This window comes from Chiloscyllium punctatum, chromosome 45 (genome assembly GCF_047496795.1).
Source record: "Chiloscyllium punctatum isolate Juve2018m chromosome 45, sChiPun1.3, whole genome shotgun sequence".
In the NCBI taxonomy this organism is placed as follows: domain Eukaryota; kingdom Metazoa; phylum Chordata; class Chondrichthyes; order Orectolobiformes; family Hemiscylliidae; genus Chiloscyllium; species Chiloscyllium punctatum.
The window spans coordinates 6,732,877-6,759,508 of NC_092783.1; the positions used below are offsets into that span (position 1 = coordinate 6,732,877).

General features: G+C 40.0%; 1 protein-coding gene across 1 annotated transcript in view; it reads left to right on the forward strand.

Annotated features, from left to right (window-relative positions):
- The window catches only part of LOC140467136 (receptor-type tyrosine-protein phosphatase R-like), a 94,752-nt gene that overhangs the window by 58,050 nt on the left and 10,070 nt on the right, over positions 1–26,632 (forward strand). The window contains exons 4-8 of the mRNA XM_072563208.1: positions 4,280–4,457; positions 18,030–18,114; positions 22,571–22,650; positions 23,234–23,371; positions 23,967–24,077. Coding sequence (XP_072419309.1) covers positions 4,280–4,457; positions 18,030–18,114; positions 22,571–22,650; positions 23,234–23,371; positions 23,967–24,077 — 592 coding nt within the window. The remainder of the gene's footprint in view (positions 1–4,279; positions 4,458–18,029; positions 18,115–22,570; positions 22,651–23,233; positions 23,372–23,966; positions 24,078–26,632) is intronic.

A 26,632-nucleotide genomic window follows, 5' to 3' on the forward strand; every position in this document is an offset into this window, starting at 1 on the left:
ACAGCCTAAGGATTATACCATTAATGCACTGCTTGAAGAAGGATGAAATTTTGAAGCAATTGTTGCAGGGCAGCAGTATATGCAGGTGTTCAACTCTGTAATAATTATTGCAACTGTCAATTCTGTCAGCTAAATAGCCAAATGTGGATTGCCACAACCAAAAAAATGGTGTTGTGTAATTCATAATATATACAAGCTATGTCCCATAATAGGACATGTGGCCACAATATGCAAGAAGTCTGAGTGTTCAGAGGAAACCAAAGTGCAACAGAATTTTCAACAGCAGCATGTGAAATGAAAAAAACCAAAGAACTTCCATCTATGGTCGTCCAGCATAATGTTCAAAAGGTTCCTGCAATGTTACAGCTTGCAGATTTAGTGCAGTCAGACAATGCATGTGATGAATTTGATACACCTTCCCTATTGGCAGTTTGGGTCCATCCATCTGCATTAATTAGTGCAGTCAGACAATGCATGTGATGAATTTGATACACCTTCCCTATTGGCAGTTTGGGTCCATCCATACTAAATGGACTGTGTCAGTTTGAGAAGGAAGATCACCACTGTCTTCTCAAGGGCAACTAGGTACAGGCAATAAATGCTGGTCCAGCCGGCATCACCCACATCCCAGGACAGCTCAGAGAAAGTACACCAATATGGAAAGGGAAATTTATACTTTAGTCTCAGAATGAAAAGATTTCAATATATCCATTCAGCAAATATTTCATTGTTCAGAACAACCACAAACAATTATTTATGATTTGTTAGAAACTTCTCACAGGTGTGTTTCCATGACCATAACTTGTAAAGACTTAAGGGTATGATTTTGAAGTACAGTACAAACCAGGCTCACAGGTGAATGTTCTTAAAGCTCTTAGACAACTTCCAAATCCCACTCAGAACAAGGATGATCCTCTGTATCAGTAGAGCATTTCTATACCAATCTCATTCATTTTGATAATAGCTAAACAGTGCAAGTTTAAGAAGATATGTTTAATGATTACAGCTCACACAGATCATCACCAGCACAGTGTGAACACATTCTGCAGGTACCTGAGGAAGCAATTTATTTTTGACCATTCAATGATGAACGAGAACTCACTAGGAACATGATTTTCACATCAAACAAGTAATTATTCTCCAAACTTTACACTGAGATACGCTTAGTCATATATACATCTGCCACATGGGCACTGAAAAACCCAAGAGGTTGATTCTTGATCTATTTACTAGTGCAGCATTAATTAGGACATCAATTGCCTGATTAGGTCATGTGAAACATCCCTCAATCTTCAAACTCAATGAAGAGAAGCTTTCATTTCCATAAGAGATTCATTTTGAGTTGTGCTGCAAGGATATAACTGATAGTTTCTTGTCTAAGATTTTATTCTGGCAACTGAATTTGTCAATAAATTCTGTTCTGTGAGATAATCAAACGTAACAACTAGTGCAATAGTTTTGACACATTAGCTACCATATTTAGTATGTTTGGTGTTCCTCAACAAATTGTGTCCAACAAGGATCTGAAGTACACTCATGCCAACTTCCAAGACATGCGCAGAAAATGGGGTATCCAACACATTACCTCATTTCCCTACTACCCTCAATCAAATAGTCTGGCAAAACGTACTGTCCATATGGTAAAGTCATTGATCAATATTTTCAAAGCTACTTGCCAAGATATTTTGATAGCCATATTAAATGACTGTGCACATCTCAGTTTGGAAGATAGTTATTCCCTTTCACACACTTACCACCCAACCACATAGTGTATAATGCATTGATGGAGAGAGGGGAGAAAAGTGGTACAAGATGATAACCAAGGCAATGTAGACAATTATGCTGACTTGAATCAAGCCAAAGGCATCACACTTCAAAATGTTCATAAAAGTACGTAAGTTCATGGAATACTGTGATGCTGTGTCCAGCCCAGGTCATATGACATTGTCACAAACAATGGCCAAAACTTACAATTAAACAGCGGAGTTGTACTTGATTAACTAATCATCATATTAAGCGATGACTTTGATATTGAAGTTATCACATCAGACAACAATCTATGATGTATTATACACATCCATCCACAATGACAGAAAGTACGATGTGGATACTGAGTCATAATAATTGTATAAGGACCATCTAATGGTATTGTACACAGTTAAAGTGTTATCTCAATGTATAAAGTTATTGTACAAATGTGCATCTGTGTATGTGTTTATCAGAACAGGTTTACTATTCCTAAAAGGGAATAGAAGGATGTTGCATTATTGCATGGATGACAGGTAGGCATAATATGTTTGGATGACATCTCAATATGTGACACTGTTGTACAAAAGTTTGCTAATGTGTCCTTCAGTAAGTTTGCAGCCATTTCTAGATTTTAACATGTAACCAACTTGTTGTGATACCTTGAGTTAATAAGGAAAGCTGAGCATTGGGTCTAGATCAAGATGCTGATTTTTATATAGTTTTGTTAAACTACTAATCCATGCAGCATTAGTGTAGCTAATACCATTAACATTGTTGATAAAGAAAAACTGAAGATTTAACTCACAATCGTACTATAGAGGTTGACTTCACAGGACTCAAAATGTAAGAAAGAGTAATCTTATTGGCAGCAGAAGGCTACTTATTACAATGAATGTCTCCATGCATGATGGCTGCCACACTTGGGTCAAGGGTGATGATATTATTCAGGGACCTCAATCAAGATATATAATTGTTCAAGTGTCAGTGACCAACAGCAAGCACATATTGTGAATACAAATAAGGGAGTTGAATGCAGGAACAACAGTAGATCTGTCTCATTGCAGAGAAATCATCCACTGGTGTTTGATTGGGATGAACTCAATGGGAAACACTATGATAAGATTGATTTACAGATCCTACATGCTGAAGACTAGAACCAGAGTTAATAGTCCTCAAGCCAGAATCCAGACAGTTGGTGCACTGGAAGAATTGTAAAACCTTCAGGTTGCCAAAAAAATTGTGATGTCAAATATTTAAGAGGAGATGGGACAATAATAAATGTTAATATAGTTACAGACCCTAATGTTCAAGTGTTAACCATGGAGACAAAAGGCTTGGAGGAGGGGAAATATGGTGTAGGATAATGATTGTGGTTAATTTCGAAGACTCTACCCAATCTGATGTCATCATGTGTTGTTGGGTAGGGAAGGGAAGAGACCAGCTCAAAATCTCAGTGGGGACAGATGTGTCATCATGTCTTCTGATTATCTTTATTATTATGTCTACCTGAACAATGTAGCTTGCATATATTACTATCATGCAGCTATATTTTGTGAAGGTAAGTCCCTTCTCTTGTTAATAGGAGAAAGTGAAGGCTGATGAAGGGCTTATGTCCGAAATCTCAACTCTCCTGCTCCTCAGATACTACCTGACCTGTTGTGCTTTTTCCAGTGCTACGTATTTTGATGACTCCTCTTGTTAATGGTCACTAGTGGTTCATGATGGACAACTGTTAATTAAATGGGCCCTTAGGCACAGTGTAGAACGGTAGTGCCCCTACCTCTGAGCCAGGAGGTCTGGATTCAAATCTCACCCACCCTGGAGATACGTAATCGCATCTATAAATATATTGATTAGAAAATATCTAGGAAGGAGAATTCTCAACACATCCAGGCAGTGGGTTGTGGAGGCATCATGGAGCTCACGTGTCTGCTCCTGTTTGGTGGTTATGTCTGTGCTTGGTTATCCATGGAGAGGGAGCGTGCATAGACAACCAGCATACTATTGGCCTTTAGTAACAAATGGGCACTGGAATAGCTGGGGTGTATTGTCATTCAAGTGATAGCATTCCAACCTAAGTTTCTTTTGTAAGTTTCTGTCAAAACAATGCATCGCCAGCTGCTGTCTGAACCAATTTAATATTTATTTCAAACAAGTAGAAAGAAAGAATGGTGGAAATATTCTACACCAAAGTTAATGGTTGACTCTGCAACATGTTCAACAAGTTGGAAATTCATTGACAGAAATGCTCATTCTATTTCTCAACTTGCTTTGTATTTCCAACTTCTTGTTCTTATTTTGCATATATGATGCAGTCAAAAAGATTAACAATTTGACATAACAAAGCAGAATTTTCTTGGTGATTTTGTGGCTTGTCAGATTTCACTTCAGTGAGGAATCAGCAGGAATCCTTTTTTGTGCACACAAATGTAGGAATTGCCAAGTTATGGCAGTGGTGCAGAAGTCCCAAGCAAATGCTCATTATGACTATTAAGTAAATGTAACACCTTCTCTTTCTTATACATTTTAGGAGAGGCTCGAATGTATCTCTTACACTGGATGTGAGTGCTTTGGGTAATATAGAACCCATCAAGTCTACCCCACGAGAAATAACTCTACTGTACCTCAAAACCACCAGTTCTGTGTTAAACAAGGAACAACTCAAAGAAGCCACGAATAACATACAAGCACTGGAAGCTGAATTTTCGGTAAAGTATTTTCAAGTTATAAGTTGAAAAATAGATTGCATTGAGTAACATTGTTTTATGCAGCAATTGTTGTAGCACTACTTGTCTGGTTAGACTGCTTGCAGGGGGAATTAAGGGCAGCAAGGTAACCTGTTTATATCACTAACAGAGGGACATTGGACTCTAAACGTTAACTTTGTTTTCCTCTCCATAGCTGCTGCCAGACCCGCTGAGTTTCTTCAACAATGTTTGCTTTTGTGTGCTATTTAAGCACCTATTGGTTTCCATTGTTGTATAGAGTATTTTGGAAATGAAAACTTGAATGATAACAAGGACTCAAAAAATTGAGACACAAAGAAATAATTCATCGATAAAAGAAAAGAATTATGTTATTGACCACAATTTTCGTGGATGACTGAATAAAGAATAGGAATTAGGGCAACACTTGGTGTTTTTCATTATTCACAGTCCTATGACGTATCTAACTTCCTTACCAAACTGGTTTCGGCAAACAAAGTTTTTGCTAATTTTTGTAGCAGTCAGTGACTCTTTCCTATAGCAGAGGTATTCAATCTATAGCCTAACCAATGACCTTGAGTGAGCACAGTGTGGGCCTCGAGTGGGCCCTGCACTTGGACCTTGATGGGTTCAGTGCGTACCATGATTGAGCCCCGCATGGAATAGAATGGGCCCAGCACAGATCTAGAGAGAGTCCTTCCTTCCCTTCCTGGGGTGAGCATAGGCATCAGAATTGGTGGCTGTTACATTAGCAGAAGTGACCACTGGTGAAAGATGGCACCCGAGGATCAGTGACTTCATTGTTGGTTGGATCTGAATCTGGTGACGGCGAAGCGGTGGGGAAAGGGCATCACAGCGACATTGACTAGGTGGGATCAGCACCAAGAGATGCGACTCTGATGTTAGTTGGTGCAGCACAGGTGGCAGCGAGGCATTGGAAGAGGGATGGCAGCACAGGTATCATTGGTGGTGATAAGCTGGCTCAGGTCTGATGGACTCTCTTTAAGCAATGTCTTTCCTGTTCCTTATTCTTAAATTAATCAAAGTGGTGCCAAATAGTGGCAACAAATGAAAGCTTTCCACTGTATTTTATTGTATTCCTACTGTAAAATATTCATGACAATAAAATCATTCATTCATTCATTTACTCATTCATAGACACATATGGCTCAACTGACCATTTCATACTGCCTGGCCTCTGCTTTATTGATAGATGACATTACCAGTTCTTTCATAGGATTTTCACATTTAATAATAGCTTTCCAGCTTTGAATTTTAAAATAAAAATGTTTATTTGAAGCTGAAATTTCATATTCGGGTAAATGCAAGTGAAAGGTTTTGCAAGATGCTCCTCTCAATCAGAGACCCTTTCTTTCCTAATGTTCATGAATTGGAGCTCATTCTTTTTCTCCCTCTGAAGAAGGAGGTTAAACTTCTTAAACAAAAAGGTGAAAATGGGCTTCCTTATGAAGCTATGTTGCTTAGCACATTCTATTTCTATCGTGAACTCAGTTAAATGGTCAATTTGTTGATTTTGATTTATGTCCTTCTCAGTCACCTGAGAAGGACAGAATTTAAGATGTGGCATCCCAAGATGGCCACCATTGTCCTACCTACACGTTGCAAAAATAGTTTATTGCAATAATTTCAGGTAAAAATACTTCAGGCTAAATGTTTTTTTTCATTGTGTTGAGCTTTTTGGAGGCATTTTCCAAAAACACTAAAAATAAATAGAGGCTGCAGTTTGCTACCATGATGTGAATCCAATATTGGCATCTTGACCTTGACAGTCTGAGATGGTCTTCTGCATCCAGTCCTCACCTATTGGAACTGGCTGTTAATCATATCCTGTCTGCCTTGTAGCACCAGATGCAGCTGAGATTTCTCATCCACAAGGAGAACTGGCTCTCTCTCTCATCCTTATCCATAAATGATTGCTCCCATTCCCCTCGTTCTTCAGCTACTATCATATTGCCTCATTGCCTATCACAGTTATGCAGTGCGTAGTAGGCCAAGCCGAGAACCTTGATGACTTTCTTCTCCTGTACTGCCCTCAAAGTTGTACCATTGGGCCTGTGTTGTGTCTCCATGTGTCTTTGACCAAAATTCAATACCTTTCATCTCTCTGCATTGAAATTAATCTGCTAGGTATCTGCCCATTTGGCTAACTTGCCAACGTCTCTCTGAAGTTGCTCAGCGTATTCTTACAATTCATTACTCTCCCTAGCTTAGTATCACCTTCAAATTTAAAGATTTTGGCCTCAACATGGATCTCCAAATCACTTGTATAAATCAGAAACAGCAAGCATCCCAGCACAATCCCGGGGAACATACCTTGCAACTCGTCTCAAGTCTGAGAAATGCACATCTCTACCTACCCTGTGTTTTTTTTTATCCTTCAGTCAGTTTCTACACCAAGCTGCCAGGGACAAATCAATCCCAAAAATTTCTAAATTGCCAACCAACATGCCATGGTCGCCCTATCAAATGCTTTCTGGAAGTCCAAATATACATCCACAGCAATTCCCTCGTCCACTGCCTGGGTCACTTCATCAAAGATCTCATTTAAGTTTGTCAGGCATATTTTGCCCTTGACAAAGCCATGTTGATTGTCTAGTATTAACTTGTTTTTCTCTGTGTATATTTATTTTATCCCAATGCATGGCCTCCATCAGTTTTCCCACTATTGATGTCAAGCCGACAGGTTTGTAGTTTCCTGATGTAGTTTTGCTCCCCCTGTCCAAAAGCAATGTTGATAAATCCGTAGGTGTTGAGATAGTATTCACCTCTTTTTAAGTTATTGCTTCTAACCTTGGCATTTTTGAAATGGCAATGTTAGATTTGCAAACACCAATGGTTTGGTGCAAATCACATTGACTGGCACTTGAACGCCAAGCATGTCCACCCTACATGCATTGCAAATGGAAAAAAAAAAATTGTAAATAAAATTTACCCGGGATTTACAAGCCTATGCATCATATATTTGCCCTTTTAGTGTCCTAATGTCCAGCAGACGTGGAACCCCAACTTTTGCACAACAGACTGGCATTGATTATGCCTACCCTGGGCATTGCCTGAAATATTTGTCAGCTGCATTTGCCATCTAGAGAATGGCAAGTGATTGAAGGAAATGCAGTTTTTGGACACCATTAGCATCTAGTCCTGCTTGGATGCCAGATAATCCTCAAAACCTCCATGTCCATTTTACCTTGCACTATCGTGACTGCCCATTTCCATCTACTATCCACATTGAACTTCGCCTCCAACTGTCCTCTCCGCCTCCTGAAATCTGACATTATGCCTTAATGAAGTCCATCTTGCTTCTCCACGCTCCCCCCTTGGAGTTCATATTGGTGGCACCTACCAATAAAACCCCATCTCCTATAGCCTACTATGCCCTCTGATTTTGCTTGACCTACCCCTCCCATGCACCTTGGATATCCCGCCAGCACCACCCTTGTTCCCATCTCTGCAAATGCCTCTGCTATACTGCCCCGCTCCCAACTTTTGACTCCAAACCAGTTTTGAAAGTGATAGTGCATGTCTCCTTTGCAGCCTGCTTAATAACTGATGGATGCCCAGGACTGCATTTCGAGTCATAGAGTCACATAGCACGGAAACAGACCCTTCGGTCCAACTTGTCCACACTGAACCAGGTTTTCCAAACTAAACTAATCCCACTTGCCTGCATTTGGCCCATATCCCTCATACCTAATTGTACAAAGGAGATGAAATATCACATTACCAAGGTCACCAAGGTCACATGCCACAAATCAAGTGTCACTTTCTGTATTGAAGCTCAAGCAAAACAAAACAAAGCTGTGCATTTTTGTGTGACGTCTGCGATCAGCAACCTGGGAAATACTCTGTGATTCTCCTAGCCAGTTGCTTACCTGTGCTCCTCTCGTTATTATCTGAGTGTTCTGCTGGCATCCAGGTTTTGAGGTCACCTGTTGACAGCCAGGAAACAATGGTGATGGAATTACTGTACCCATTGTGCAGGTAGTGGTTACCTGGCAGTTGGGTTTGCCCTAGACCTCAGATAGGCTTCGATGACCAGCCCCTAGACAACTTGAGTGACCAGACTCCGACCGCTGTGTTTGCAGCTCCCCATCTGATGATACAAGACTCCTCAGCCTGCCGGAGGAGGTCCTCCAGTATTGATTATTGCCCTCTTCCTGGACTGCAGTCAGACAAACCCCCTGATGGTGAGTGTCCCAACCTGACTGTGTCCAAGCCCCTGGACTGTGCATAGACGGTGCCCCTTACTGATGATACCAGGACCCCTGATTGACACAGTTTGAAAGCTTTCCTCACCATCCCCACCTTGACTGGCCTGAGGACTAGCCACTACCCAGTTTCCAGCCTAATTGTTTGGTTGAGTGGACATGCAAATGTGTTTGATGCACATACAGCTGGCACACATTGGAGCAGTTAGATTGTTGCCTTGGTGTGCCGTGCAGCCAGAGAGGTCCCTCCTCCCCCTGCAGAAAGATCCCATACTGATAAGCAGCACATCTGTGTGTCTGCATAAAATAACATATCAGCATCAGAATGCTAATAACCTTTCGCAAGCAAGACTTTGGCAAAACAAGGCTTTGATGCTGTTAGGTAGCTGTTAACCTAAGGAACAGGCAAGTAGTCCTGAGGTGCATCGTAGTCCAATCTGTGAGCTGAAGGCAACATATCCTGCTGCAACCTTGTCAGGGAATCCAGAACACAAGTCTGTGCTTTCAAAGCGTTCTGTCAGTGGATTGGAGAGGTGCCACAATGGTCATGAGGAGTTAGCAAATATTGGATGACAATGTCCACGGACAATGAGCGGGCATGGCTGGTGGTGGCCAAGGTACCCTGAAATACTGCTTGAAACTGAGCACCAAGGAGACACCTTGCAGTCAGCAGTGAGCTGAATTCACCAAGGACCTCCTCCGATTTCCATGTTGGCATTTCTCAATGTCTGGCGCTTGTTCGCTGCATTTGGTCAGGTAGGAAGCTGAAGTGTTAGTAAAATGTTTAACAAGCAATAAAACTTAATTGTAAACTTGCTGCCTAGCGAAAAACTCACCTTTCTGCTTGTCAGAAGTATAAACAGGAAAGGTGATGACCTAGTGGTATTAGCTCTAGAGTATTAATCCGGAAACCCATGTGATGTTCTGAGGATCTGGGTTCAAATCCCACTACAGCAGACAGTGGAACTCAATATTAATAATAATTATTATTATTAATAATTAATTATTAATAATAATAATTAATAATCGACTGATGACTGCCAAATGATAGTCGGGGAAAAACCCACGTAGTTTCACTGATGCCATTCAGGGAGAGGAAATCTGCCATCCTCATCTCGTCTGACCTACATGGGACTTCAGACCCATAGCTGATTCTCAGTTGCCCTCTGAAATGGCCTAGCAAGTTATTCCATTGTACCAATCATTACCTGGCATTGACCTAGGCACCGGAAAAGACAATAACAGAAACAGCCCTGTCGATGCTGCAAAGTCCTCCTCACCCCCATCTGGGTGCTAGTGCCAAAATTGGGAGAGCTGTCTCATGGATTAGTCAAGCAACAGCCTACATAATCATACTCATGGAATCATACCTTACAGACAATGTCCCAGATACCACCATCACCATTCCTGGAAATGTCCTGTCCCTACAGCAGGACACACCCATCAGAGATGACGGCGCAGTGGTATACAGTCGGGAGGGAGTTGCTCTGGGAGCCCTCTACATTGTCTCTGAATCTCATGAAGTCTCATGGCTTCAGGTTAAATATGGGAAAGGAACCCTCCTGCTAATTACCACGTACTGCCCTCCCTCAGCTGATGAATCAGTACTCCTCCATGTTGAACAACACCTGGAGGCAGCACTGAGGATGGCAAGAGCACAAAGTATACTCTGGGGGGAGGATTTCAATGTCAGCAGTACCTACTGAACAAGCTAGGTCTGCGGCAGGTGGTGAAGGAACCAACAAGAAGAAAAAACATACTTGATCTTATCTTTACCAATTTGCTGGCTACAGATTCATCTATCCAAGACAGTATAAGTAAGAGCAACTACCGCACCGTCCTTGTGGAGATGAAGTCCCGCCTTCAAATTGAGAATAACCTCCGTGTTGTGTGGCACTATCACCATGTTAAATGGGACAGACTTCAAACAGATCTAGCAGCTCAAGACTGGACATCAATGAGGCACTGTGGGCTATCAACAGCAGCAGACATGGACTCCAGCACAATCTGTGACCTCATTCCCTGGCATATCCCCCACTCAACCATTACCATCAAGCTAGGGGATCAACCCCTAGTTCAACAGAGAGTGCAGGATAGCATACCCAGAACAGCTCCAGGCATACACAAAGATGAGGTGTCAACCTGGTGAAGTCACTGAAACAGGATTACTTGCATATCAAACAGCATAAGCAACAAGTGACAGACAGAGCTAAGCAATCTCACAACCAATGGATCAGATCTCAGCTCTGCAATCCTCCCACATCCAGTCATGAATGGTGGTGGATAATTGAACAACTCACTGGAGGAGGACCCTCCACAAATATTCCTATCCTCAATGATGGAGGAGCCCAGCACATCAGTGCAAAAGAAAAGGCTGAAGCTTTTCCAGCAATTTCCAGTAGCAAGTGCCAAATGGATGATCCATTTCAGCCTCCTCCAGTGGTCCCCAGCATTACAGATGCCAGTCTTTAGCCAATTCAATTCACTCATGTGATACAAAGAAACGTTTGGTTACACTGGATACTGCAAAGGCTACTGGCCCAAATAACATTCCGGCAATTGTACTGAAGACTTGTGCTCCAGAAGTGCCACACCACTAGCAAAGCTTTTCCAGCACCCTTGCAATATCTTTGTGGAAAATTGCCCAAGGCTGAAAATGTGTTGCTGGGAAAGCGCAGCAGGTCAGGCAGCATCCAAGGAGCAGGAGAATCGACATTTCGGGCATGAGCCCTTCTTCCTGAAGAAGAGCTCATGCCCGAAACGTTGATTCTCCTGCTCCTTGGATTCCTGAAAAAGGGCTCATGCCCGAAACGTCGATTCTCCTGTTCCTTTGATGCTGCCTGACCTGCTGCACTTTTCCAGCAGCACATTTTCAGCTCTGATCTCCAGCATCTGCAGTCCTCACTTTCTCCTGGAAAATTGCCCAAGTATGTTCTGTACGTAAAAAGCAGGACAAATCCAACCGGGCATATTACCGCCCCATCAGGCTACTCTCGATCATCAGTAAAGTGATGGACGGTGTCATCAACAGTTCTATCACGCACCAGCTACTCAGCAATAACCTCCTCAGTGACACCAGTTTGGGATCTGCCAGGGCCACTCAGCTCTTGACCTCATTACAGCCTTGGTTCAAACATGGACAACAGAGCTGAATTCCAGAAATGAGGTGAGAGTGACAGCCCTTAACATCAAGGCTGCATTTGAACAAGAGTGGCATCAAGGAGTCCTAGCAAAACTGGAATCACTGGATATCAAGGGGCAAACTCTCCAGTGGATAGAGTCAAACCTGACACATAGGAAGATAGCAGTGGTTGTTTGAAGTCAGTCTTATCAGCTCCAGGACCTCTCTGCAGGAGTTCCTCATGGTTGTGTCCTCGGCTCAACCATCTTCAGCAGCTTCATCAATGACCTTCCCTCCATCATAAGGTCATCATAATGGTGTCATAATGTGAATAGCCCCTAACCAGAACATGGGTTTTAATGTTTCCAAATTAACATGCTCCTTTTCCCATATTATTTAAGTGCATTATTTTAACTGTGATTAAAACATCTATATGTTTTGCATTTTTACTGGGCGAGCCAGAAATCTAGTGTTGCTAATGTTTATAGAACAGACAGTTGGGATGACATGGTGGCACAGTGGTTAGCACTGCTGCCTCTCAACTTCAGGCACCCGGGTTCAGTTTCAGCCTTGGGCGACTGTGCAAATTCCACATAGACATTCTCCCAGTGCCTGTGAGGGTTTCTCTGGGTGCTCTGGTTTCCTCTCACAGTCCAAACATGTGTTGGTTAGGTATATTGGTCATGCTAAATTGCCCATAGATATCAGAAATGTGTCAGCTAGGTGTATTAGTCTGGGGTAAATGTAGAGTATTAGGGGAATGGGTTTGGGTAGGATACTCTTCGGAGGTTCAGTGTGGAATTGTTGGACTAAATGGCTTGTTTCCTCACTGTAGTGATTCTTTTCTAGTTCCAAGAGTTCCTCAGGTGCAGCTTTCAATTCCACCCATAACAGGGAGGGGCTTATTACAACATTTTTCCAAATGTTATTCTTGGACAGTTCAAGGGTCACTGAGGAGTTCAAAAGTTCCAGTTAGTTGGAGAAGGAGACACACAAGTGCAGAAGCACTCTCCATGTTAGGTCATTTGCAGCTGAATACATGGCCCTGTGTAGTGAGGTCGCAAGGAAGTCCTCAGAGATATGGGGGATTTAGAAGAAGCCATGTGAACTGAAGAGCCCACAGGTAATATTTGCTGGATGAAACTGAGCAAGATTAAAACTCAGGAAAAACCCAGGGTCACTTTTAGCTTGATGAAGCTACCTGTCAGTGAGGGGCTCAAGCTATGTTTGTAAATGAGTACTTGAGTGTAGCTTTTGGAGTCCAGGAGAGCATCGACCCTCAGGAAAAGAGGGTGGTTGAACAGGATTGGCAGAATGGAAACAATTGTTGAGGCAGTCCATGATGGACTGGTTCTTGGGAGGGAGTTTTAAGGCCAGATTGGTGCAAATGAAGAATTGTAATCCCTTGGGAAGTTTAATGAGGTTTGATGTCACATTCACACTTGGGAGAGATTCTGGGAAATCCATGGGATCTGTCTTTGTCACATTTGTTGCTTGATGTATGCTGTGAGGTGTTGATGACATCTGTTACTCATTATCCAGGTTATTATTAAAAAGGTTGTGCATATATTCTAGATTGTATTACTGTTCTCACTTTGTATGGTAAAGCATTTGTTCAAAACCATGGAAGCTGGTTGTTTTATTCTCTCAGCAAGTCCTCCCGATCTCACTTTGTTTACTTTAAAAATAAAAGTTACTGGTTCCTATCTAGGTTGGAACATAAATTTGGAAGTCTGGACAGGGACTATAACATCATAAAATAGATAATTAAAGTAGTTTATGATCAAGACCTGTTAATTAGGGTATCCATCACATGAAGTTTTTAAAACTAAACCACAAATGTGGAAGCAATAAAAGAAAACAGTTGCAGTACTTGACCATACATGTTCCAATCTTCTAAGCTTTTCAGACAAGCTTTCCCATTAAACCAGATATATACTCTCTGTTCGAATGCTATTTTGCATTTTCCTTTAAACCACATGGATATAATTACAGGACTCATGCTGGAGCCCTCCTAAACACAAGTATTCTTAACCAAATAAATGAGTATTATATTGGATGTGTTCAAATATCAGATATTAACTATTTGACAATTATCTTCTTCAAGGGGATCCTGCCGTGTGTTCTGGTTATATGGCTGTCATGTCTCACTGCTGTAAATATCTTTTCTTTTTGATTTCATCCTGTGTTCCATTTCCTAAAGCTAAACCTGCAGAGTAAAATTTTTGGCAGAAGTCTGAACCTCCCACTGTGGACACAGAATAATCGAGTTGCTTTGCACTTAACCCCTTGTACTTAACCAGCACTCGTGCTGGTGATGATTTCACTCCTGAACACTATCTCCCCATCCTGCTCAGTCCGTAAATTACTAAAGTAAGCTTAAAACGAATTCAAGAAAAGAAAACAAAAAAAAAACAAGGTGACTATTTTACAATAACTAATTTAAATCTGGGTTTCAATTAAATATCTACAGCGAAAACCAAGTCAATATATTATACATCTTCCCTCATTATCAGCAACATAATCACAGGATCTGATCAGTATCAAGACACTTATGAAAAGGAGAATTTTGAGTATAAAAAAAGAAGCATCTGAGTACCTGGAATTGATTAATTTAAGTCTAACATTTAAGAAATTGGTGTATACTTGAAGGACATGATCAGAGCTATCCAGGAGTAGAATTTATGATTGAAAGAAAATTTGAAACTGATTTAAGACAAATTAATTTATTTTTGGTAGTCATATAGAGCAACATATGTTTGATATATCATGCAAAAGGAAAAATAATGAGTGTCTTTTAAATTGTATGGTTTAACAGGCCCTATTAGAGCACGATTGCACAGTTTGACTGGTGCACTGCATTATTGTCTGACCAGGCATTAGCCCCACCTAGTGGCCAAGCTGGGTTATTCGGTTCCTTGTTTCTAGTTTTAGTTTCTCTCGACTCCTATTGGGAAATGCTGACAGAGATTTGCTAAGTCCACACACTCCCATTCTACCTGCCTCGGAGGTATGATATGGTGCTGCTGAAAAGGTTGATTAAAAGTATTTTTTCTTTATTTTGTATGACAGTGTCAAGTCACAGTCACTGGTGTAGTTCAGTTGCATTGGGTTGAATTTTACCTTTTTTGACTAAGCCCCAACTGATGTGAGTCTTTAGGAGGGATTTCCACCACAAGGTTTTTGTTGCACTGAACTTGCCTCATTAGCCCATCATGTCCACTTCTGGGCCTCATGTTTCCATGTGCCATTTCCAGAACAACTCAACATTCAGCGGATATCCTGGATTCACCGACATCCCTTGCACCCACCTCATCTTTAAGAACCTACTGAGCACCCAAGCAAGTACTCCCAGTCCAAAGTTGCTCTCACAGTTCCTGTCACTTGTCCCAGACCTGGCAGACAAGGGAAAATTGGTACTGTGCGGGCAGGGGACCAGGAGCACCTGGTGTGCAGCAGTGAGACCTTCACAACTCCCAAGGCCAGCTGTGGAGGCCACAATACCAGACTGTGCCAACCTAATCTGAGCTTGCCACCTGGGTTAAAACAATCCCAGACACCCAGAGAAATGCACAGCACATTTACAAAATTAAACTAAAACAGAAATTGCTGGAGAAACTCAGCAGGTCCAGCAACTTCTGAGGAGAGAAAGCAGAGTTAATGTTTTGGATCAAGTGACCCTTCTTCAGAAATTTCTTTTGACAGATGCGGCTGGAGCTGCTGAGGTTCCCCAGCAATTTCTGGTTTTGTTTCTGATTTCCAACATCTGCAGCTATTTTCTTTTTTACACAGCATATTTATCTTCCTTAACATCTGTTCTCTCATTCCAGGAGGGAGACAGACCCCAATAAAACTGAATGACTCAAGATGGGTGGTGGGATGCCCAATGTTCAGGTCTTCAGCTCTTATGTGAGAGCACCCTGACTGGATACCCGGAGTGACTGACTATTTCCAAACCTTTGGACTAGTATGGAAGGCTACCCTTTACGACTGTGCTGGGACCCTTTGACCAAAGCCTATAACTTTTGTCTTGCTGGCCTGCTGATAACCATGCCAATTTTTCTTCCTTTGTGTTTGCACAATGTAGCAAGGCAAGAATGATGTACTATGATCCTGGTACCTCTGGCTGAGATGGAAAACACAAAAGGAAGGGAAAGGCAGCACAAGGCAGATATAGTGAACAAACAGTTAGACTCTCAGTGTGTGTGTCCCTGAGCACACAGTATCATTGAGCCATATAGCATGGAAACAGACTCTTCAGTCCAACTTGTGCAAACTGACCAGTCATTCCCATCTGACCTAATCCCATTTGCCAGCATTTGGCCCAAATTCCTTTAAACCCTTCCTATTCATAGACCCATCCAGATGCTTTAAACATTGTAATTTACCAGACTCCATCACTTCTTCTGGCAGCTCATTTCATACAAGTACCATCCTTTGTCTCTCTCTCTCTATTGCTTAAACCTTCCAACATCCTTGTAAATCTTTTCTGAGCCCTTTTAAGTTTCACAACATCCTTCCTGTAACAGGGAGACCAGAATTGCATGCAGTATTCTAATAGTGGCTTAACCAATGTCCTGTATAGCTCCCAACTTCTGTACCTAATGCATTGACCAATGAAGGAAAACACAACAAATGCGTTCTTCACTATCCTGTCTACCTGATACTCCACTTTCAAGGAACTATGAACCTGTTCTCCAAGGTCTCTTTGTTCATCAACACTCCCCAGGACCTTACCATTAAGTATATAAGTCCTGCCCTGATTTGCCTTTCCAGAATGAAGCACCTCACATTTATTGAAATTAAACTTCATCTGCCACTCTTCAGCCCATTAGCTCATCTGATCAAGGTCCCTTTGTGCTCTGAGGTAACCTTCTTTGCTGTCTACTACACTAATTATGAGTTCAATAGTGTGTTGCTGGAAAAACACAGCAGGTCAGGCATCATTCAAGGAGCAGGAGAATTGATGTTTCAGGCATATGCCCTTCACCAGGAAGGGCTTATGCTGCCTGACCTGCTGCGCTTTTCCAGCAATACACTCTCGACTCTGATCTCCAGCATCTGTAGTCCTCACTTTCTACTAATTATGAACTGTCAACATATAACACTATTCATTCAATCTTGAATCTCCACATAAGCTCACCCTTGCAGACACACACACGCATAAAAGCGCACATGCACACACACAGAAGAAACAATTACATGGATGTTAGAGATGAAGGGAAACTGGGAAAACAACTCAGAAGGTTCTGTTCCCTGGATCTGCAGAGATAGTTCTTGTGCTGATCAGAATGATGCTTCTTAGTCTTTCATCTCCAGATGCTTTAACTTTTTTACAAAGAGACAGGTTAGCTGGTTCACATTTATGAAAGGTCCTTGATGTATTACTTAAAAATCAAAGCTTACAGCAATTGCTAAAGGAAAGATAGACTGCTTAATCAGTTCAACTAGGCTGAAAGTGGCTTTTACCACGGAGAACAGAGAGAGCTCCTCAGCAGGTAGAGATATTAAGGCTTCTCACTGTCTTGTTCACAGCCCCAATCTGTTTCGCCACCCAAGTACCATTCATACAATAATTAGCAGGCAGAGGGCTTTTTTCATCAATAACAGGTCACTAGTCCACAGACCATCAACTAACTGTTGCCAGCCAAATCTTCATTTGTACATAGCCCTTGGCTTGAGCTCATCTGGAAATTACACACTTCATCCATTACTTAAACAAGCAGATAGACAGTGTATACAGGTCATTCCGCTATAATGTGCATTTCATTAAAGCAAATTTGTTGAAATGCAATTGATGAACTAGGTAACACTTTTTAAAGCACAAACATATAAAATATGTGTTGGCTGTAATACGCTTACATCGCAAACCCTTTAAGTGCTGTTTCTAAAGTGTGATTTTACTGTAACATGGGGTTGCCCAAGAATGCAACCAGCACATTATAGAACTACCTGTAAAGAATGCTAACAGCGAGTTACTTGCTTATAAAGTACAGCAGTCTTTCAGCATTCTTTCCTTTTTATAACCATTATTTTTCCCATTCCAGTCCACAATTAAGAATATAGAAAAATAAAAATTGTGATATTTTATATTTTATTTTTTATCTTTTACTTACCCTTTTAATCAGTGCAATATTAACAGTAACATTTCAAGGGCTCTGTGCTTTCGTTAAATGTGCAATAATTCAGGTCGCATTCTGATATGTCCTTTCTCTTCCTCTTTAGAGAATTCCACCCAATTTTATTGATGCTGATGAATTGAATATCCCAGGACATGCTTCTAAAAACAGATATAAAACGATCTTGCCAAGTAAGTCTGTTATATAAATACTATTTAACAACAATCCTAATTGTAATTTGGTGCATTTTATCAGCACTTCCTTTCTCCAGACTGTGGAAATGTGAATTTGAATGAAAATGTCATTGTATTATTGTAACATTATTTTAATATTATTACTGCTAGACAGATAAAATGTGTGCACTGATATGACATTGTTATATTCTTTATACATGTTTTTCTTCATACTACACACTGACAGTCAGAATTATTGAGAATAAAAACATATCTATTGATTAATAATTTTAATAAAGCGAACTAACTGGGTCTATTTGTTGTCAAGTGTGGTGCTGGAAAAACACAGCAGGCCAGGCAGTATCCCAGGAGCAGGAGAATCGATGTTTCGGGCATAAGCCCTTCATCAGGAATAAGGCTCGTGGGCTGGTTGGCTGAGAGATAAATCTCTGACTTATTACCATTATCCACACCTGCACCTACCCATCGCACTTTCAGCTACCTTCCCCCCACACACCACCCCCCCTCCACACACACACACACACACACACACACCCCTCCCATTTAGCTCACCTGCCCCTCGGTCCACAGCCTCATTCCTAATGAAGGGCTTATACCTGAAACGTCGATTCTCCTGCTCCTCGGACGCTGCCTGACCTGCTGTGCCTTTCCAGCACCACACTCTCATCTCTGATCTCCAGCATCTTCAGTCCTCACTTTCTCCTGGGTCTGTTTGCTGTTTATTGACTTGAGCAATTAAAATATTTACCAGTTTATATTTTTTGTTGTCAAAACAATCCAAAGAATTCCTTCTTTATTAAAAACTTATATGGATTGGAATTTAAGAATTATATCATTTCCAGAAAGAACAGAAGGGGGAGAAGAATAAAGAAGGAAAGCTAAACAGAGAAAGACATAAAGGAAGAAACCAAGAGAGTGGTAGAAAGAAAGAAAGAAAGTGTTACTGAGAGAGGCAAAGCAATATGATGAATTTTATTCACTTAACTAAAGTACCTTTGTAGAGAACAACAGCCACGATCATATTGAATGGCAGAACAGGCTCAAAGGGCCAAATGACTTACTCCTGCTCCTTTATTCTATGCTTCAATGTTTATAACACCCTCAGTACCAGTATATTGTGGCTGCAGTATGCACTATTTATAGGATGCACTGCAACAAGTTACCAAAGCTTTTATGGTGCATCTGTCCAACCCAGAACTACTCGTTATAGAAGGTTAGGGATAGTAAATGAATTCCAACAGTTACCTACTTGTTCCACCCCAAAATCACACATCATCCTGACTTACACATATTTTCATTCATTTATTGTCACTGCATTTAACCATGGAATGTACTCTTAATGGCTACATTCAGCTCTTGAACTGCAACAATTGAATCAGTCAGCTCATGGAAATCTTCTCCTAAGTAACTATCATTGAATGAATTAAAAAGCTAACAATAGTTCACTGTTAAAATTATGCCAGAACTTTTATCCAGCTTATTACATATTTGTACTAAATCAAAAGTTAACAAAGATTACAGAATGCACAATTTTAAAAAAAGTCTCAGCAATTAAAATGAGGTGGGAAATAATGTCTTATCAGCAGAGAGAACTGAACAGGTTTTCTTTTGTCATATTTAAAGTCAAATGTTTAGGGTGGCACAGTGGCTCAGTGGTTAGCACTGCTGTCTCACAGCACCAGGTTCGATTCCAACCTTGGACAACTATCTGTGTGGAGTTTGCACATCCTCCCTGTTTTGTGTGGGTTTCCTCCCACAGTCCAAAGATGTGCGGGTTAGGTGAATTGGCCATGCTAAATTGCCCATAGCGTTAGGTGCATTAGTCGGAGGGAAAAGCAGTTTGTGTGGGTAACTCTTCGGAGGGTTGGTGTGAACTTGTTGGGCCTGTTTCCACACTGTAGGGAATCTAATCTAATGTCATCCAGACTTGCTCTATATGTCACATTTATTATCTATCCATATTTCTCTTGATTTTGCTTCTCTATAGAAAGAGTTTTAGTCAAAACATCATTGCTTGCCTTTAATCTATGCTCATCATTTCCAGATCATGAACAATTTAGCTGCACCACAAATAAACTTAAAATAAAATTAGGGTTGGAATAGTGAGCACAGAGTAAAAATGACACCTGGATAACTGTCTGTAGAAACTCCAAATAATAGATCAACCAAACTTAGCCATGAACAGACGCATACAAAATCAATCTGAAGACAGAACCATGTTAATTACACCAGATCTGATCACAAGGAAACACAGTGAAGCAAAGCTATTCATTGTCATACAAATCAAATCTGATTAATCAAGTGTGGCAGGTCCAACAATATAAGATACCTAATTTTCTACAACTTGATCAAATATTGCAGAATTAGCAAAAATAATAAACTTCAATTGGTATGTCAAATAGAATATATTTGATTTAATGTAACAAATCATATAAGCACACAATTTTTAATAGAACTCAAATGCAATTTTTTTTTAAGAAAAGGGTCCCTTCCTTTTAATATCTGTGAGAGTCATCAATCTGTCATCAAATCCTGCATGGGGTACATCACAGTTTAAAACTTAATACCATGTGTCTAAATTTCTTTATCACATTCACATTGAAGGTTTGAGTTTAAACAACATGTTTCTTGTGAAATATTCATCATTATATTTACTCCATGTTATTGTAAATCCAGTTATCAAATGGACCTCAGTTACCACAGACTGAATGCATTGCTTTATGGTGAAATTGAAGTGGATAGTTTATCTTGAACTCCTGTACCTGCTCAGGTTTATTTGGTGAATGGATGATAAAAGATATTTTGTCACTAATTGGTCAGTAACAATCCATTGTGTACTTATAGATACAGTGAGCAAGATCATTACTAACAAAAATATATAGACCCATTCTACATGATATTTTTTCCAATAATTGTTCTGATGTTGCTCTAAAGTACCATGACTACTCGAATACTGTTCCTGTGCCTTTTTGATACAGCGGAGTATCTATATTTATTGGATTCCTTTTCACTGCTACTTACTAAAGCATTTATTTATGTCACATATATCATGGTCAATGCAAAGATATGCCGGGTAGGTGGAATAGCCATCCTAAATGCAAGGTTATGAGGATCGGGTGGGTTGGTCTGGACAGGACAATCTTTAGAGGGTTGGTGCAGACTCGATGGGCCAATGCTTCTGTAGAGATTCTATGATTCTATGTTACTAAACAAAGAAATGTTTCTAAGTACCCATTCTAGCCAACAGGCATTCTCAGTTCAGCACGTTTCAGGATTCTTGTTTGATTAATCAAAGTTCCCTCTCTTCAGTATCAGTGAAAGATGTCAAGGATATTCTGTTCACTTTGATTAATGTTATCATTAGAAGGACATGCCATCCACAAATGGGCCAGGTTTTAAGCACAAAAACTGAGTGTTTGGATTAGATGGATGGTGAAAGTGTTTAAAAATCCTGACTCCCAACTTGCCTTCATCTTGCTCCCTCCATTTTATTGGAAGTAGGGAGACAGACTCATACCCACAAGGCAGGCTTTTCATTTAAATATTATAATGAGGTGGTATGGCTCAGCCATGTGGACCATTTCAAATTTGATTAAAAACCAGGGATTCTCGAGCTTCAGGAAACTCATTAGCAAGATCGCTGTTCTAGGACTTAACTGCTTTTCCACATATGCTGAGTTCAACTCATTTGCCGCCCCAGCCTGATGATCAGACTCATTCGCGATCCTTCCAGTCTCCCTCAGACCTCCCACTAGCCTCCATTCCAACAGGCTTCCAATCTCTGACCACTCCCCACATCTGATTGCTTAGGCCTCCAACACCTTTCTCTGCCATACCTCTGTAATGATTAGTGTCTTCCACTCTACCAGAGCTCACTCCTTACCTGATCCTGCAAACTCTTCTGCAATGTTCCCTCTCAGACTGACAATGAGGCTGACATCCAGGCAGGGAACCAGTCAATGATGTCATATGTAAGTTCACAGCTTAAGGAAGCCCCCGTTCCGCCCCCTCCCAAATTCCTGGTTTTCCCACATGTTACCGGGCCTCACTCCTCAGAGATCAAACTGTGTTTTTTTTTAAATTCCACGATATTATCTAATAGTAGCCAAATTAGATCATTTTTTGTGTTACAGCTTCTGTCCGTTTAACATTTGTCTAATATATTCCAGGTAGATTTCACTTGGGCTATTTTATTAATTGTGCCTTCCGTCTGTGATTTTATTTTGTAATGTACATTTCTGCTCTCCTCATATGCAATAACAACAGTGCCTCACTCTACTAGGAATCCAGTTGGAGACATCAAGTGACAACTCTTGGCTCAGAGGTTAGGGGTATCCTTCTCCCTGCAGTGATTCAGATTTCTGAATGATTTTATTTGGCATGACTTGTTTAGGTTTTGACCAGCTCCTGCAATGTTTGATGTTCCATTTTAAACCTGTCTTGCCCTTTTTAGACCCACAGACCCGAGTCTGCCTCAAATCAGGAAAGAACGATAATCACCTGAACTCCTATATTAATGCTAACTACATTCGGGTAAGGTTATTTATGTATTATTGTAATAGAACATTGTCTATCCTCGTATCTTGGCTCGGCTTAACTGAGCTCAGTATTAATTTTGCACATGTCCTTTCAACAAATACCTACAAGTTCTAAATTCTGAACCATTTTGTTCAAATTATTAATGGGGAGACATTGCTGCCCCTATTTTTAACTTGTTGAAGTAATTCTTAATGGCATCAATTAAAAATGGTCCTCATCTATCTTTCTGTTTGTTCTGTGATCTATCTTGAAACTTTCTAAGTTATAGCTTATCTTCCAATTTCCAATGTCCTAGATGTCTTTCCCGAATTCAAAGAAATTTATGAATTTGACTTTAAATTTTTTTTCTATAGATTTGGCTTCCAATCTGGATGTGCATAATGATTTGTACTAGCATTTCAAATCACCCAGTGCAGTCCTATTCACTTGATTGGCTTATTGTGTTATTGCAATCTTTGACTTCCTGTCATTCCCTGCACACTTTCAATCCTAAACAAATGGATAGAATTTCATACATGAGAGCCTATTAATATATGACATCTGGACCTGATCACCTTTGTTTATCACTTTCATACAGGGGTATGGAGGAAAGGAGAAAGCATTCATTGCTACCCAAGGCCCCATGATAAATACAGTAAATGACTTCTGGGAGATGGTTTGGCAGGAGGATTGTCCAATTATTGTGATGATTACAAAACTAAAAGAGAAGAATGAGGTATATGTATATGAAAGTTTTTATTTAAAACTCAAGTTGACATTCAAAGCAAAAGAGAGTTAAATGATATATTGTTGGCAATTGGAATCAGATTAGTAGAGAGATTGATCTAGAGAATGTACCAATTGATGATGATTGATAGTAACTGCCAGGCTTTGTTTAAGTATTAAGCCAAGTAGGTTGACTCTGATTGGGAAAGCATTGTCCTGTGAAATCAACCAGCGAATGGCTGTAACCTGTTTTGTTAAGTCAAAACAGACATGGTGCATGTACATGATCTTTCTATCTTCAACAGAGTCCTTTTATTGATATATGTATGTGTATTGGAAGCTACATACATTAATACACAGGCTATTCTCCTCCATGGCTGTTTCTGCTTATCAGAATCCACTTGTCAAGTGATTGGCACAGTCATACAGCCTAAATATTAGTTCCCCTTAAATTGCTTAAATTATGATTTGATTTTATTCAATTATTTTAAGTACACCATTATCAGATAGAAAATCTTATGATACAAACTGCTGAGAAGATTTGATATGAGCAGATAATATCAAAATGCAAAGTTATTCCTTCTCTCTGACTCTTGTATTTTCAGAAATGTGTTGTCTATTGGCCAGAAAATCAGGACACCTTTGGCAGATTTGAAATTATTGTAAACAATACAGAGGAATGTGATGGATACACTATTCGGGATATAAGTATTAAGGTACCAAAGCAATAATCACATTTACTTTGTTAATACTTGTAAAATATAGCAGATAGATTTAATGCTGGTAATCATGATTTTGTATATTGTCCATTTATAAAATAAATGGTCCAGAATTTCCTATCAAAGTAATAGTGAGCATAATGGTACTCACATTTGTTCGTATACACATGGTACAGCAATTAGAGGCAAGGGGCAAGTAAATACAGATATTCAGATATCCCTTTGTGTACTATCCCTCTCTGCAATTAGCAGTCTAACAATGCAATGCATTGATAGTGTGAAGTTGTATATTTATGCAATAGTTACAAAGAAAATTGCATAAAATGCAAATGCTTTTCATTTACACTTGCATGGATGAAGTTCAGAGAATGTTTACTTGGATGATTCTTGGTATGAAAGGGTTGTTGGAAGAGGAATAGTTGAGCTATTTGTGCCTGTGATTGTAAGTTAGAAGAGTAAGTGATGGTCGTATTGAAACATATAAAACCCTGAAAGGACTTGATGGAGTGGATGCTGAAAGGATGCTTCACTTGGCTGAGACATTATAGAACACAGTTTTAAAAGTAAGAGTTTTCCAGTTAAGATGAAGATGAGGAGAAATATTTTTCTTAGAAGGTTTATGGAATTTACTTTCTCACAGAGCAGTATACAGACAAGTTCATTACATATTTTTAAGGCTGAATGAGATAGATTCCTGATTAACCATGGAGTCAAAGTGCAGCGTGTGTGGGTAGGAAAATATACTCAGGGCTACAAACAGTCAGCCATGAGCTGACCACATGATGGAACTAGTTTGATGGATTAAATGGCCAACTCTTACTCCTAAACCATTCAAGGGACGTAGGCATTGCTGTCTAGGCCAGTTTATGTTACCATCCCTAATTTCTCTGAAGAAATTGATGATGTGGAGCCTTCTTGAGCCGTTGTAGTCTTGGATTGTCAGGATGTGCTTTTAGAAAAGGAATTACAGAATTTTGACTCAGTGACAATGAAGTAACAGCAATATACTTCTAATTCAATATGGTATGTTGATTAGAGGAGAAGTTGAATGCGTTCCCATAAATCTGCTGCCCTTATCCTTTTAGGTTGTAGAGATTATGTGCTTGAACGATGCTGTCAAAGGAGACTCAGCAATTTGCTCTGGGATGAATTCTGAAGAGACTTAAAAAGGGAGGCAGAGCAGGCCATTTCTAATAATTGAGGGGATTACCATAAAAAGTAATAGATTTCTTATTAAATGTAAGAGACTTGGAAAAGAAGAAGCCCTTTTTTTAAAAATGCAGGGTTGTTGTGTTGTTGAGTATACTATTGGATTGATAACTAAAAGGTAGATTTAAGAATTGATAACATAGGTGATTGAGGAAAGAGTGAATATTTTGGGAATAGGATAGAACAGGTTTATGAAACTAAAATTAGGAATTGATGACAATCAGGATGACTGTGAATAGACTGGTGAGGTTAAATGACCTTAAGCCACAATATCTTATATCAAAGACATATCAGAAATGACTTCCAGACTACCCAGACCCCTTGGCATCATAGTAGCCCACAAAACACACTTAAACAACTGATGAACCTGAACAATCTATTAGATTCTTCCAGCAAAGCTAACGTCATTTACAAGATACCATGCAAGAATTTTAAAAAACGCTATTTTGGACAAAGAAACAGGAAACCTGCCACCAGGATACATGAACACCGACTAGCCACCAAAAGATATGACCTACTATCACTAGTTTCCATACATACAGACAAAGAAGGATGCCACTTTGACTGGGACAGCATGCACATCCTTGGACAGGCAAAACAAAGATATGCACAAGAATTCTTAGAGGCATGGCATTCTAATAGGAACTCCATCAATAAACACATTGATTTAGACCCTATCTACCTTCCCTTGAAACATCAGAAATGACATCTAACACCTTAAGAAACCAAGACCTATAAATAGAGAGGCAGCACATACCACCAGTGCTTTACCAGAGACTCTCACTGATAATGTTACCTAGTATTGTGACAAAACATCTGAAAACAAATCTTCCAGCTCAGCGAGCTAACTTACATACTGACCTTAAGCTGTATTGTTATTTCTATGTAAACATTAAATAATGGACTGAAGGGAAATTAATATCACTGGCTTATAGCACAACTAAAAAGTTAAAAGTACACTCTTTTAAAAATTCACTCATATGATATGAATGTTGTTAGCTGGGTTTATCGCCATCTTTGGTTGCCTTTGAGAAGGTGATAGTGAGCTACTTTTTGATTCATTGCAATCCATGTGCTGTCATTTGATCCACAATGCAGTTGGGGAAGGAATTTCACAGTTTTGATCCAAATGACACCAAAGAAACAGAAATATATTTCCAAGTCAGGAAGGTGAATAGTTTGGAGGGAATCTTGCAGGCGGTGGTGTTCCCATTTATCTGCTAAACTTGTCCTTCTAGACTGAAGTGGCTGTAGCTTTGGTAGATGCTGTCTAAATGACCTTCTAAGTGAGTAATATACAGGTACTTGTTTTATAAAAACAGTTGAATTTATATAATGCATTT